General features: G+C 15.9%; 1 protein-coding gene and 1 long non-coding RNA gene across 11 annotated transcripts in view; one reads left to right on the forward strand and one right to left on the reverse strand.

The window, feature by feature from the left end:
- Window positions 1–1,385: 1,385 nt before the first annotated feature.
- Window positions 1,386–17,245, reverse strand: part of LOC107992898 (uncharacterized) — a 122,037-nt gene continuing 106,177 nt past the window's right edge. For all 10 annotated transcript variants that reach the window (XM_062072084.1, XM_062072083.1, XM_062072087.1 and 7 more), the window contains 3 exons: window positions 13,417–13,851; window positions 10,482–10,955; window positions 1,386–5,144 (listed from right to left, as the gene is read on the reverse strand). In XM_062072084.1, coding sequence (XP_061928068.1) covers window positions 5,073–5,144; window positions 10,482–10,955; window positions 13,417–13,851 — 981 coding nt within the window. In that variant the 3' untranslated portion in view covers window positions 1,386–5,072. The remainder of the gene's footprint in view (window positions 5,145–10,481; window positions 10,956–13,416; window positions 13,852–17,245) is intronic.
- LOC133665747 (uncharacterized) overlaps window positions 5,034–17,245 on the forward strand; it is a 101,985-nt gene continuing 89,773 nt past the window's right edge. The window contains exon 1 of the long non-coding RNA XR_009828992.1: window positions 5,034–5,167. This is a non-coding gene — a long non-coding RNA (uncharacterized LOC133665747). The remainder of the gene's footprint in view (window positions 5,168–17,245) is intronic.

A 17,245-nucleotide genomic window follows, 5' to 3' on the forward strand; every position in this document is an offset into this window, starting at 1 on the left:
CAGAGTAAAATAGAATACAATTCCAAATAAAGACAAACTAATAAACAATATACTTTTCTTCTTTCATATTTATTATATACAAGATGTGCTATCTTTTTATTCATTTTTTTTTGTTTTTGCACAATACAAAATTTTATTTTGAAAAAAATAATGAACATCATTACAAAGCAATTATATATATTTTAATTAATTAATTAATCATTAATTAAAATACAAAAATAAATTAAAATTATTTCTGACATATTCATCATTTTATATATCACATTGTATATAGATACATATATAGATACATATAAATAAAAAAAAAATTTTGTAATAATAATTAAATATGTAAAATGATAAAATATTTTTTAATAATATTAAATTCTTGCATTAAATAGATTATAAATGAAATAGCAGAATTAAATATCTGTGATCAATATAAAAGTTTATTTCTTGGGAAACGTATCGAGTGGATCTATATTTTATATATTATTTAGAAATTTTATAGATGTGATTTTTAAAATAGAATATTTCAACTGAAATATAAAATTTACAAAAAAGTAGACCTTATTTATTAAAAATAAAATTTTTTATTGTATGTAAACACGAATAATTCTGAAATATAAAATGTTAAATTATAATTTATGTAGGATATTTTTCTTCGTATATTATGAATGCAATTTAACTTAAATCAAAAATTAGATTTATAAAGATATTGCATAAAAACATAATAATATGTTTATTTAAATTTGCTTAATATAAATATAAATTTGCTTAATTTATATATAATATATTATATAATATATATATATATATATATATAATATTATATATAATAAAAATATATATATATATAATATTATATACAATAAAAATATATATATATATATATATATATATATATATATATATTAAACAAATATGTATATACATAATTTTTTTATATATGTAATTTTATTACATATTTATTTATTTGCATAATTATTTGTGTTCATATTTGTTTTTAAAGATATTACACATATAAAATAAACTTATAATTAAGATTTAAATCAATTCTTTTTTTTTCTTTAAATTGAAAATTTGTTATGAATTTCCATTTAAAATAAAATAAAACTATTTTATAAAAAAAAACTGCGATATGAAATACAATACTTTTTTTTCATTGAAATTACATGTTTGAAACAAAAATTTGTTTTATATTAGCGTATAATATGTCATTTTTATTTATATTTATAATAAATATAAATTATTTGAATGTATTGTAATATGTGTGTTAATATATCTTTGTTTAAGAATTTGTTTTGATAAATTAAGCATTTTTATAAAAAAAAGTGGTTACAATAATTTTTAAGACTTTTTTTAAAGTCAAATTATAAGGTATTAGATAAAATGAAAGAAATTAACTTTTTATATTAGTATATTGTTTAATAGAGTTATATTTTTTTAATAGACATATACTTAAATTTAAATAAATTTTAACAAATTGACACAAAACTCTTGTACTATATATAAGCATTTTCATTTAATTCATTAAATTTTTATGCGTTGAGAAATAATTTCTTTGGTTGCAGCATATTCTTATAACTATTTTTAAAAATGTGCTGTATATTTGTGTGCACTCGACAATGTATTAAATGCAAATTTCAAAATGAAACATTGTTTATCAATTATGTAAGTAATATTCAAATAAAAAATTTCTATTAGATATGAAAGATATTTTCCACTCGGATCCGTTACACAAGTATGCGCGCATTCTTATACTTCATAAAATAACATAAAATGTTCAATTCCAGGGCATTGTAAATGGCACTAATTAAATGCAGACAAAATAAAATTAATATAAGGTACATAATTGTACATATTATCTGACATTATAATAAAACAGATTGGATAAAATATAAATAAAGGTACAAGCAGTAAAATTATTTGAATTATTTTCTCTTATACTCATTTTTTTCTCTGTACTTTTTTTTTCATTATGTCACATTCTCATTTTCTTTATGTATTAAAATTTTTTTGTTCATATTTTTGCAATATAAAAAAGAAAATTTAATAGATAATTAAAATAGGTACTTTAAAGTTTTGTTATTTTATCAAATATATATATATGTATTTTTTTTTATTTTTTTTAAAATACATATATAAAATAATTATATAACCATTTAAATAAGTTTTAAATTGAAATAAAAAATGAAAAAATTTTTCATTTTCTCAAAAATTAAATACAAGAGAAATAAAAAAGGAAAAGGAAAATGTTAAAGATTTTGGAAGATTTTTTAAAAAAAAATTGATTTCGTATTTAATTTATATATATCTAATGTAATTTATATTTATTGAAAAAATATAAAATTTTTATAATCATATTTTTTATTTTTAAAATTATTATTCAAAATATACCAAGTTTCGTTTTATTAACATAAAATTTTATTCTTATGATAATTGTTTATAATAATGCGGATTTGTTGTTATTGTTTCATTTAATAATATATGAAAAATGTTTTTATATATAGTTATAATATAGTTTTTATCAACCTTAAAGTACCTATATGTGTATATGAATCTTTATTTTTTAACTGTAATTATTTTGGTAGCAAAATAATAGTAAATAAATTTACTATTATAAATTATAATTAATATTAAAAAAGAAAATAAAAATTATTTCTTTTTCTTATCAGAAATATTTGAGATATTTAAATTATAAAAATAAAAAAAAAGAAAAAACTATCATGAGTTTTTCACATTTTTGTTTATATTAAAAACAAAGCATTATAAGTTTGTTTTCAATTTCAAATGTCTGTTTACATTTACAAATATTAAATTTAAATTTTTATGAAAATAAATGTACAAAAAAATTAATATGAATCAAAATGAAATTTAAAATGAAAAAAAATTATTACTGATAAATTATAAAAGACAAGAAAATTATGCTATTATGCGATTCGTTATTTAATGTACTTTGGCATTGAAATTTTATCAAATTTTCATTAAAAAATTTAAGATTGCATATTTTGTTTCTCTCAATAGTTTAAAACAAAATATGAAATATTTTCAACAAAAAATAGATGAAATATACTATGACGCGCGGTATTTACATAGAAGAGAACTCCTCTCCATGTTAATATTATTTTGTTTATAAATTCGTAAATTTTAATAATTATTCAGTCGCAACATTAGATTAAAAATTAAAATTTCTTTCTTTTCTTATTCATATTCATATTTATATTCCATAAGTAAAGAGTTTTTTAAATCGTTTAAGAGAATTTTAATCGTGATAATTATAAATGCATGTACAATTAATGAGATTGTACTCGCTTATATTAATGATGAAAAAATATGTTGCACTATATAAATCCTTTATAACTGATGATGTATCAGGTATCATCATTTACCAATAATAAAAATAAGTGCGCAGTATATTACATAAAGATGTTGCTTTATAAACCATGGAATTATTTCAATAATTATTATTAATTATTAAACAAAATTTCTTAAATTTAGAATTTATAAATAAAATTTTCTGAAATTCTCTAATTATTTATATATATATATATTTAGAAAAAATTAATATTTTAAAATATTAAATTTTTTTAAATCTTTTCATCTTATAATAATTATCAAAGTGTATTTAAAGTACATATTAAGAAAACAAATATTTTTTATGTGATTAATGTTCTAATGCTTTATGTAATAATGATTTTGATAAAATAAAATATTACATTTTTAATAATGCATCTTAATATTTGTATAATGAGTTTCATATTTTTTTATAAATATTAATAATAATTATATGTTTTAATTAAAGTTATTATTAATAAAAGCGAAAGATATATTTTTATTGAAAAAAAATAGTTATTAAAAAAAAATTATCATTATTCAAGATACAAAAATGTTAATAATAGAACTAATAGAACTAATAGAAATACTATGGAGTACTCTTCCGTATAACTACCGTAATATTTATCATGAAATGTCGCATTTAAAATATTGTATAATAGATTTTAATTTTAATAAAAATTAGAAAAAATTATGAATAAAAAAGATTAAATAAACGATGTGATTTCTATGAAACCAATAAAGTATATAAAGGCCTTCGAGAAATATACTCCGTTGTTATCTACGTAATGTACAGAGAATTCCAGCCCTGCTCTAAATGATGGTAAAGAGCTTTGTGCTATATATAATCGTGTGCACTGTATATTTTGCTTTTTTTATCATATGAAATGCGATTCTCAATGCTGATTACGCAAAATATACTTTTGTATTTATTATGTTTATATATATTTATATATAAATAATAGTGAATAATAGTGTAATTATGAAATATTTAATTTTTTGTTTTTACATCTGTATTTGTGACTAAACATCTTTTATGATTTTATTTTTTTAATAAACATCTTATAAAAATATATTAAAAAGATGATATTATATAAAATAGAAAAAAATTTTTTCTGAGAGCAAATACATAAAATGAAAAATAAATAAATGTATAAATATGTATATTGTATAAATATGTAATAGAATTTATTTTATCTATTTTTCTTTATTTCAAAAGTTATTTAATATTGAATTTTTTGCAATCGATATTAAACTTTTGTTATAGATTACAGATTTAAATAAAAGATGAAAATAATTTTTTGAATATAATATACTAAAGTAATTGTTTTATAAGATGAAAGAAAAGAAATGCATTAGATAAAGGGAAATATCAATATTATATTGCAATAATGTAATTTTAACATCTCAATGTAATATTTTAATGATCGTTTTAATTTTCAAATAGAAAACAGACATAGAGAATCCCATTCATAAATAAAATGTTTATGTATATATTATGTATATAGATATATTTTGTTTTTTTTTTGCAGTAAATATTCAATATATTAATATTTATCGCAACGTGTTTACGTAAAGTTTGTTGTTTTGCTAAGCAGGAGCTGGTGAGAATATGCGAATAAAATTTCACAAGAATTGAAACACAAAGCAATTTGCGTAGAGTAAATCTGTACAGAGAATAAAATAGTGAGTAATATGGTAGTGTATGGCGGATGTATTGTCTGTTCACTACGCATATCAGCCAGGAAATCAAACGATTATATGTACACTGGAGATTCCTGGCCAGTTAGTAGCCTAAACATCGACGTGGGCATCGTCTTCATTAATATCTGAAACAAAATGTAAATAGTTCGTAAGTAATATTTTTGAATTTAATATATAATTATTTAGATAGATTACTTTTCTATTTAAACATAACATATATTCAATATATTCATGTTTAATATAAATAATAATAATAATAATATAATATAAAATAATTTAATTATATAAATAATTTTAACATATTAAAATATTCTTATATATTATTATTAATTTATTATATCTTAATTTAATTATTATTAAATATTAAATTAAATGTGAATAAGATAGCAAAGAATAAATTTAATAAGAAAAAATATTAGATCACTAAATACAAAACAATAAAAATTTTAATAGAATTTTCAATAAATTTTTAATGTTTATTGAATTAATTAATAATTTGATTAATATAAAAATTATTACATTTGAAAAGCTTATAGAAAAAAAAATGTACAAAGGAAAAATGTTTAATTTGAAAAAAACTTTGAGTGAAGTTAAATTTTAACTGAAAAAATTAAAAAAAGGGAGACATAAAGAATTTATAAAATTAATTTATCTAATTTCAATCATAAGCTCAATTATTATTAATGTAATCATAATTTAATTAGATTTAATTAGACATAGTTCTTCTGAAATATAATTAAAAATATATATATATTTTTATATATTATACATTATATATATTGTATCTTTATTATCTTTATTATATATATACATATAAAATAAATATTTTATTAAAGAAAAATTAAAAAAAAATTAAGGATTTTTTAATATTTTTCTCCACCACTAAACAAAAAACTAAATTGAAATTATATATATATTTTAATATTATTAAGTATTATTATTCATAAATTTGATAATAAGATTTTTTATATGTATAAAAGTACAAATTTTATATATATATTTTTTGTATTTATTTTTTATTTTATTTTATTTTTTAAAAAAATTACATTTTTTTATCATATAATATATAATATATAATACATAATATATAATATTTTTTATTATATATTATATTATATTATATTATAGTTTATTTCTAGTTTATTTCTGCTTGTTATTTGTCAAAGTTTTTACAATAACAAATTATTTTTCGAAAGCTAAATGAATATTACAAATAACTGAAGAAATTCATATCATATAAGAAAACTATTATTTTTTTTTTCTAGGACAAAAAAAATTTTAAATAAATTAAAATTTTAATAAATCAATATTTTTGTAAGAAAATATTTATAATTTTAATTATATTAAACACTATTATATAAATACTGCAATTATTATTGTTATATAACACTATAATTATTATTTTATAATTGTTATTGTTATATAATATTATTATATATATTATTATTTCTAATTATATTGCAATAGAAATACAGCTAATTAAAATCACGAATTTATGATGGAATCATGATTTTATAATTGAAATTGAATAAATTTTTATTACATTATATCGAAGTTTCAATTTATATAAAGAAAGAATTGGAACAAATATTGAATTTTACATATTCATGAAATTTATTATGTAATATGCAACATAACTTTTCAAAAAATATAAATTGATATTTCTAGTTTTTAATAATACAAAAACAAAATTTATATATTTATATTTTTAAATATATTTGCATTGTTTTAAGGTATATATATATATATATGAAACTATTTTAAAAAAGAGATATCTATATATCTTCACATGTAAGATATACATAATATCTTACATTACATACATACATAATATACGGAATATTCGTAAAAAATATATTTTGATTTATTTTGGACTTTAATAAATACATTCACAATATCTTATAATAATTCATATATAAAAATTATAATAATTTATCTATTTGCTTTAAATTAAATATTATACAATGCTGAATATTCTGCAATTTATTGGAACTTGTTTAAGATTTAGAAGAATATAACTTTGCTTAAGGAACTTTATTATATAAGCATGAAAGAATCAATATTAAGCGATCGTAGTACAAATGTTAATATATATTTGTAATTTATGTTTAGTGATATACATATAAAAATAAATAGAAAAAAAAAATAACATTTTTTTCATTTAATTTTTTATATTTATATTTTATTTTTAAATAAATTAAATTTCAAAATTTTTTAAATAAATATAATTTTTTAAATATGAAATTGATTAATTTTTGATTGGATATAAAAGAATTATTGTAGTTCTTCATAAACAAATGGAAATAAACACAAAAATATATGATAAAATTTTAATAATAAAATATATAATAAAATCATTTATATCTTCTTTTATGTTTTGTTTCTTTTGAGAAAAAAATTAAATATTTACAAAATAAATAGTTAAGATATGTAATAATTACAGTTATGTAAATAACAAATTTTCGAATTTAATTTTTAAATGAAATTTTTATATTTTTTTATTTTTATATATAGAATTATCTTCTTGATTACTTATTTGTTAGGAAATTAATTGTTTTATTTATATTTGAAATTTTTTCAAATTTAATTTATCTGAAAACGAAACTTTGAAAAAAAAAATGTTATTTTCTTCTATTTTTGCAGAATTATTATTCGGTTGCTTGTGATTTCGAAATTTTATATATCTATATATTTATATATATATATTTATTTTCTCTTAATATATATAGAATATTATTATATTCGTAGATCATGATTGAAAAATTGATTTTAAAGAACGAAATAAGTACAAAAATTAGTATATCAAAATAGTGACAGAATGAAATAATAATATAATGAAACAGTAACGTTTTCATTTTATTTATTTCATTTTATCTTCATTTCATTTAATATAAACTGAATTATTTAAATCAAAAGTGTTTCAAATATATTAATATCTTATATATGTATTATAATACATATATAATACATATATGTCGTCTATATCACATGTGTATATATAAATGGATTTATCAAAAAAAAATAAATTCATTTTGAAAAGATTTAAATGTTAACATAATTTATATTATATATAATATATAATATATAATGTATATATAACGTATATCCAATAATGTTTATATATTAAAATAACTTTGTAACGAAATGAATACATTATATTAAACAAAATAAATTAATTCTAGAATCTCGTTATATCATTTGTTTATTATAATATACTTTGAAAGTATATTTAAAATTATATTTAAATATTTTAATATCTATAATTTAAGTTATATAAGTCATTATGTATGATAAAATTAAAAAATAATTATTTAATATATTCATATCAAAAAGAAAATAATTGTAACTTAATTTTTAAATTCAACTTCAAATTCGAAAATTTGTGACATCTCAAAACTTTCAAAATCCAGAATATTTTTTTTATCAAGAATTTGTTTTCAAGAATTAATATTTTAAAAAATTTAATTTTTCAAATTCTTTAAATTGAGATTTATCAATAATAAATAACTTTTAACATATCATTATCATATTAATATTAGTTTTAATTTATATAAACTATTTTATTAATAAAATCATGTTTAAATATGAAATTTAGTACAAGTAATAATTTTTATTAATAATTTTATATTTTGAAATATTTATTAAAAATTTATATATATTAATAATTTTTAATAAAATTTTAAATAAACAATATTTTAGTTTTTATGTTTTATGTTTTATTAATTTTAATATTTTAATTCAAATATTCAAAATTCTATCAATTTTGTTAAATTCTTTACTGATAGATACGTTCACTTATAATATATAAGTATATGTAAGTATAGAAAATGTTTTTCTCAAAATAGTAATATTTACATTTTTTTAAAATCATATAATATAAATGATTGAAAATATAAATCATTTTCATCTTACATCTAACTGTTGTAAGTAAGAAATATATATGAATTGTAAAATTTCATTTATCTGAATTTATTTAATATATAATATATTTAATATATAAATATTTAAGTAAAAAAGAATATATATATATATTTTTTAAATATTATTCTTTAGATTTTAAAAGATGAGAAAATTGAAAAATTGTTAAGAAGGATATACATAATATTAATATATTCATAACATATCTTTGAAGAATCATTCTACACAAAAATTAGTATAAAAGATGTCGGGTAATGTTGAAACTTATTTATTAATTATTAAGCATTATTTAAAATTTATTAATAAACAGAAGCATATCATATAATTTATTAATAAATATATAAGAATTGAATAAATAAAATAATTGAATAAATATATAAGAAAATAATTGAAATTTGTATTACATAAGATAGAGATAATAATGATAATGATAATGAGACTATTTTATTTCTATTATATTGCATTACCATGCTATGCGATTGAATTCTATTCTCTTCTCATTTCATTTAACGCGAATTTAAATTGCTTATAATTTCTTGTTTTAATTTAAATTGCATATATTTAACTTTCTGTTCTCTATAATAATTTTATAATATTATATTATATAATTTTATAATAATTATATAATAGAGCTTCCAATAATATTCCATATAATGATATAATGATATACAATTTTAATTATATCAAATATATGATTTTAATTGTATTAAATAACTGATTTATTATTATTATTATTATATTTTTATACTTAATTATAAATTAATAATTTTTTCTTTTTTATTGCAAAAATTACATATTTAATTCTTCAATAATTTAAAAAAATTAAAAAAAATAAATTATAAATAATAATTATAAATAAATTACGAATAATTTAAAATTTATAAAATATTTATTATTTTTCTGTTTTAAAAATCAATAAATAAGTCTTATATGCAATCAAAAAAATATTAACTATAAAATATTAATTGATTATGGATTGTTTCTAAATAAAAATAAAAGACGAGAAAATAATAATTATTAATATAATCTTCAGATTGATAATATTACATATGTTAATTATATATATTCAAAAAAGTATTACTAATTTATTTAATATTTTAAAAGTTTAGAAATATATTTAAAAATAGTATTAATATTGTTTTTATTATATTTTTTGTAATATCAAAATATATATATAAAAAAATATTTTTTTCTCTTGTTTTTATAATAAATGAAACTAATTTAAGTAAAAAAATTGAAATATTTTTTAATTACATTTCGAAATTTTATTAAATAGTAAAAAGATTAATGATTTATTAATGTTTGATGAAAACAAATATCAATTATTATCTTCTAATATCAAAGTATTGATGATTCCAAATAAGATTCTAAAGCTAGAAATTAAAAATTTAATTATCTATTGATTAAATTCACTTATTTGAATATGAATAATGAATTGAACTCTTTATTATACAAATAAAAATATTTGTATAATATTTTTCATCTCTCGAAAGATTCAGATAATATTGTAACTATACTACAAATTAAAAAGAAATTCTACATACCTCGCCAACAGATGTGGCAAGAAGATTGACGATTTTCTCATGCGGTACAGCAACGACACTTTGATTGTTGATTTCGATAATTCTGTGACCCACTCGAACACCTCCTCTTTCAGCGATTCCACCTCTCAATAGACTACATATTACTCCGTTTTGTACACTAAATCCTAACTGATATTTCGTATCAGGTCTTTTGATTTTGACCTCAACTACTGGCGCGCACGGAACGACAGTTAACTTGACAACTGTCTGATTCTTTGAGTTCTTGATATAAGTCTGACAAGTAGAGAGAGGCAAGCCAACTAACGAAACACCATTTATAGCTATTATCTGATCACCAATATTTAATTGTCCACAACGAGCAGCCGCACCAGCTGGTGCCAAATTTGCAATTACAACAGTTGGTAGCATAGAACCCCATCCAGATTCGACAATTACCACACCTAAAATTTCACCTTTTGCCTTAGGTACTACGACCTGTAAATATACAATAATGAAATGTTTTTTAATTCTGAAAAATGAAAAGAAAATTTTTTTTATTTAATTTTTGTCAATTAAAAATAATTATTCATTATTATATTTAGATATAATTTTATAGAAATAAATAAAAATATTAATATAAATTTATAAAATTTAAAATAAAAATTAAAATAACAATAATAAAATAATTTATCTATTTTTTAATAAGATATTATTTTTTAAAATATAATTGTTAAATAATATTAAAAATAAATTATACAAAAATAAATATTTTTAATTAAAATGGTATCATTTAAAATTATATTAAGTTAATCACAATTAATTCTTCTTTTCCATAAATTTGAAAATTTTATATATTTGTTTTTTCTTACATATATTATCATTTTGTCTCTGAAAAAGTTTAAACAAAAGAATTAATTGTGGTTAATTTTCTTCTATTATTAAAGGATATTTTATACGGGATATTATATTTATATGCGAATGAGAATATCTTATAAGGCATTGAATTTATCAAAACAATTTCTTATAAAAATTATTTTGTATAAAAGGGCACATTATTATATGATATAAATAGTTTTTGTTTGAATCAAATAGTAAAAAAGATTTAAAAATCAAAACAATTTTTTTAAATAATATATTATAGTTTTCTATTTGAAAAATAGTTAATTTTGAACATTAAGCAAATATTGAGATGAATTCAATGATCAATTATATCATATCATTTCATGTAGTAAAATTAATGGAATCAAAGTTGTGTTAATACATATAATTATTTAATATAGTTAACTGAAAATCTTGTCGCTTCAAATCATGTATTTGTATCAAACCAATTCAAATTTTATCTAAACTTACTTATTATGAAAAGATATCTGTTATAATAAACATAAAAAACAAAAAATTATTTCAGATAATTTTATTAATGAATTTTAATAATATTTTTGACAATAAATAAAATGTAATGTATTAATTGCAAAAATCTTTTTCTCATGGAATTATTTAAAAAATACAATTTTTCAAATATAAAATTAACGAATTACATTTAAAAATTATACATTACATTTTAAAATTGTATTAAAAAAATATCAAAAAGAATATTGAAAAATGTGGAAAATAATTTTTAAAAAGATTGTATTTTTAATAATAATAGATAGTTAAAGAAAAATAAATAAAAAAATAATTATTAAATTTTTGTTATTACGATCAATAATGGAAAATGAAAATGAAAATTTATTAATATCATCTGAAACGATTTCTATTCTTTTTTTTGCTAAAGTATCATAATTAATCTTTCAATAATTAATAATTATATATAATAATATATTTATATATAATTATATAATTATATATTTTATATAATTATATATTATATAATTATATATAATAATTATATATAATAATAAATTTATAAAATTTAAGTCAATTTAGCACATGAAAATAACAGAGTCACACCATTTGAAGCAAAAAAAACATTAATTTATAATTTTATATGATATGATATAACAAGATTAGTCAATAACTTGCTATAATATTATAAATATAGAAATAAATATGAATAAATAGGAAAAATATGTCAGTTAAAAAAATATTGACTTTTAAATCTCTTCCACTATTCATTAATATAAAAATCATTTATTCTATATTAATATATCTTTTTATATCAAATAACTTTTGTAGAACACATTTTTTTGATAGGTTTCAATTCTTTATGAGATATTTAATTCATTTGTATTTGAATATAATTTAACACTTTATATATATTTGTATATAAAATTTAGATATGAATTAATTCTATAAAAACATTGACAGTCATATTATATCATTTTAATCGATATATATTTTTTTAACAAAATATAAATATAAATATACTTAAATATTTAATGTTATATTATATTTTATATTTATGTTATATTTTTTATATTATATATATATACTATATACTACTTGGATATATACAAGTAGTAAATATTTAGAATGAATATACAAATATAATATATTCAAATATCAATATTTAATTAATTGATTATTAAATATAATTTAATATTTATTCAAATTTATAAATTAAATTTGTAAATTCGAAATGAAAAAAAAATAATGTTCAAAAAAGCGAATATTGTAATAATTTATATAAAATGTGTTAATATTTATATTTCATTAAAAATTATTCTAAATTTTAAATTATGATTAAATTTTAGATTATAAATAGAGAAATAAAATAAAAAAATTTTTTTTTCATAAAATTAATTCATGATTATATTTATAAAAAACGTTTTTTTTATAAATTTGCTAAAAAAAATATTTTTTTCAAAATTTTAATATATATCTTCATTACAAAATATAATTTAAAAATATTTAATTTTTTTTTTATTTTAGTTTTTAATTTATCAGGCTATTTTCATACTTATTAAGTTTATGAATTTATGAAATTAAATATAATATATAATAAAAATTACTAAATTACCTCTTTTTGCATTTCTTTTTTGGCAAACATTTGTAGTTCATCACCAAAGATTTCTTGAGAATTGAGTACCTCCTGATAATCCATTTCTTTTACAAAACTATGATCTTCTATTCCATTCGCTTTAAGGAACTCCATGTATGCTACTTGAAATGCTTGTCCAATGCTTTGTGCAATGAATCGAGCCTCTTCACTTTCAAACACGTGACAAATCATTTTTGGAGTTCTGTTGATTTTTGGTGCTTCTTCCATTTCGTGAGGTACAAAGCGTCTTCGTGCCATTAGGACTACTACATCGCCAATATCTGCTATATATGATATTGTTCTTAACGCGTGGTCCATCATGATTTCTTTCAAATCCGTATTTAAAACCATTATTTTTTCTGTTGAGATGAATAAGTCAACTTCTGTACTTGGTTGTGTTTCGCCATCTGGTGCCTGTATGTATATATTTTCATATATTTTTATATTTGAATGACGTATTTGAAATTAAAAGATTTAAATTCCATTTTACATTAAATAATAAATTAAATAATAATAAAGAATGAATATGAATATTAAAAGTTACGTTTGTTATTGGAGAAGTACAATTTATTTATAAATCAAAATTAATTTAAAAATTAAGAAATTAATCATCGATCACTTATTTATATATTCTTTTTTATATTACATTATCAATGGAAACTTTAAAAATCTGAAAAGTAATAGTATTAATTATTCTCTTAACAATTATTACAAAAAAATATTAAATAAAACTTATTTTATTTTATTTTCTTGAAACAATTAAAAAATATCTATAATTTTGCAAGTTTATATTTCTTTTTAAAATTTTGTTTAAATTTAAATTATTAATTACATTATTAAATTATTTATTATATTATTTAAATTTACATCTTTTTAATAAATTTTTTTTATTAAAAATATCCGAATTATACAAAAAAAATCATTGATTTCAATAATAAAATATATTATGTTATGTACGTTATCAGGAATAATATTTAGAATTATTTAAAAAAATATATATATATATTTTTAAATAGTTGTTCTAAATATATATACACATTAATTTTAAAATGTAATGATCACTTTTTTAATTAATTAGACAACAAATATGTAAATAAATTTTTTTTATTTAAAGATTAGTTTTTAAAAAAATTGAATTAGAAAATTCGCTGATTACGCAATTTTAATTATAAATATTTTAATTATATTTGATTTTTCTCAAAAATAAAGATATAAGTGATAAAATTCTATTCTACATTTTTTGTTTATTTTCAGATATTGAATTATTAATTCTTATTAATAATTTATCATGTAATTGGAAAAATATTAAAATGTGCTCAAAAATTGTGTAAATACAATTCCTATTTTTTTATTTTATTTTATATCACTATACTTTTTCAATAAAAATAAATAGGTATTAATTATTATTAATTTATTAAATATTGAAAAATTAAAATGGTATAATAAAAGAATACGTACCAATGCCTATTATGAAGAAGCGGCATGTAGAATAAAATAAGAAAGTTATTAATTAATCAAAATGAGTATTTTATAATAAAAAGGAATAAGAAAAGATGCTGTAGATCATTCGTTTAAAATTATAACATAAAATAATGTCTAATTTTAAAAATGTAATTTTTAATAAGTTGTGAAAGAATTATGTATATTTATTTTTTTTATATTAATAAACTTGAAATGCAAAATTTCTGTAAACCTGAGAGTTTAATAAGAAAATCTAATTAAATTTATTATACATATAATTATGAAAAATATCATATATTAAAAATATATATTAAAATATATTAAAAATATTTTATTTAAATAATCATGTTATATATATATTTTCATTGACAACGAGTAATAATAGATAAAATAGCTAAAAATTATTAATCTATCAAAGAAATATTGTTTTTTAAAATTATATATTTATTTTTTTCTTTATTTATTTCATATATTAAATTAAATTTATTATATACTTCATTCATTGATTTTCTATTCATTTGCATATTCAATTAGTTGATTAATTTTGCAATATCGAATATTTATTTTTCGAAAACTAAATATAAAATTTAATTTTAATATAAAGTTTCTTGATAAATAAGCAATAAAAATGTAAATCACTGCATATTAAAAATATTATAAAAATATTCATATAATAAAATTATAATAATAACAATAAAACTTATAATAATATATAATATATTATAATTATAATTTAATAAATATAATAAATATAATAAAATTTATAATAATATATATTTATTATAATAAATTATAATATATTATATATTATTATAATTTATAATTATAATTTACATAATATTATAATTTATAATTTTTATAGTAAACTATATTATATTAATAAATCAAAAAAGAATTTTAATAAATAAAAATAAGTACATGTAACGTAATCGAAATTGATGAAAGAACAATAGTAATTGATTAATTAAACTGTCAATAAAAATTTTTTTATAATATATATATATATTTTTTTACATTTTAAGAAATATAAAATAATCACTTATCTAAGAAGTGATGAAAAATATTTTATAAAAGATATGTTTGAACATTAAATAAAGAAATAACAATTAAATAAATCTCAGATTATATTTAAATAAATCTCTATTATATATAAATATCTCATTATTATTTTTTTTATAAAATGGTCTTTTAATAAAATAATCATTCATATTATTAAATAAATATATTCCTTTTAAATTATAATAATCGAAACATTTATATTTTATATTCGTTATAAAAATATTTAATAATCGGTTTATATTAACTTAGCAAAATCTTGGAAATTTTTAAAATCTGTATAAATATATTATAAAAATGTTTCGTTAACATATTAAAAATTTTCTAATTTCTATAACTATTTTTTAATAAAAATTAATTATAAAAATTAATTTTTAATAAAAATTAAAATCTATTTATATTTGTAGATTCTATCTATTTACTATATTGTAGACATATTAACATAATAAACATAATAACATAATAACATAATAAAAGTTGCTCGAAAGAAATTAATTAAATCTTATTGTTTTTTAAAACAATTAATTTTTGGATATCTATATTCTTAATGGGTAATTTTTTTGTATGTATTTTTATTAATAAACTTTATAATATAAATTGTATTTTAAATTAAAATTTCAAAGAAAAACAAAAACTGATGTGTGAGTTCTAAATCTATTCTGAATAATAAAATTATATAAAAAGTTATAATATAATATAATATGAAAAAATATAAAGATACTCATAAATAAATTAATTTATTAATAATTAATTTATTAATTATTCATAAATAATTCATAAATAAATATATTATTTTATCATGATGCAATAATTTCTATTTTTCGTTTTTACAAAACTGAAAAAAGAAATTGTGATGGAAAGTATTAAACAAATTCGTGATTACAATAACTCATAATTCAATATAATATAAATAGATTAGAAATTAATAAAATAAAACAGAAATTAAAATTAAATAATTCTATTAATATAATGTTGATTCATAAGTGAAAATATTTGAATTAATATATCATTATTTAAAAATTTTCGGTTTATAAAGAAAAAATAAGATTAAAAATAAGCATTATCATTTCTTTTAATAGTTAATAATAGTTTAATAGTTTAGTAATTTAATAGTTTCCATTAAAAATTTTTTCATTGAATTGTTCTGTTTTTTCTCTTAATTTTATATATAGTAATATTATGTAGTTATTATATTTCATATAGTTATTTAACATTTAATAATATTAATAATAATGTTAATAAATAATTTGTTTTTAATTGTTTTAATATTTTTAATTCGTATCACGAATTA

This window comes from Apis cerana, linkage group LG2 (assembly GCF_029169275.1).
Source record: "Apis cerana isolate GH-2021 linkage group LG2, AcerK_1.0, whole genome shotgun sequence".
Lineage (NCBI taxonomy): Eukaryota > Metazoa > Arthropoda > Insecta > Hymenoptera > Apidae > Apis > Apis cerana.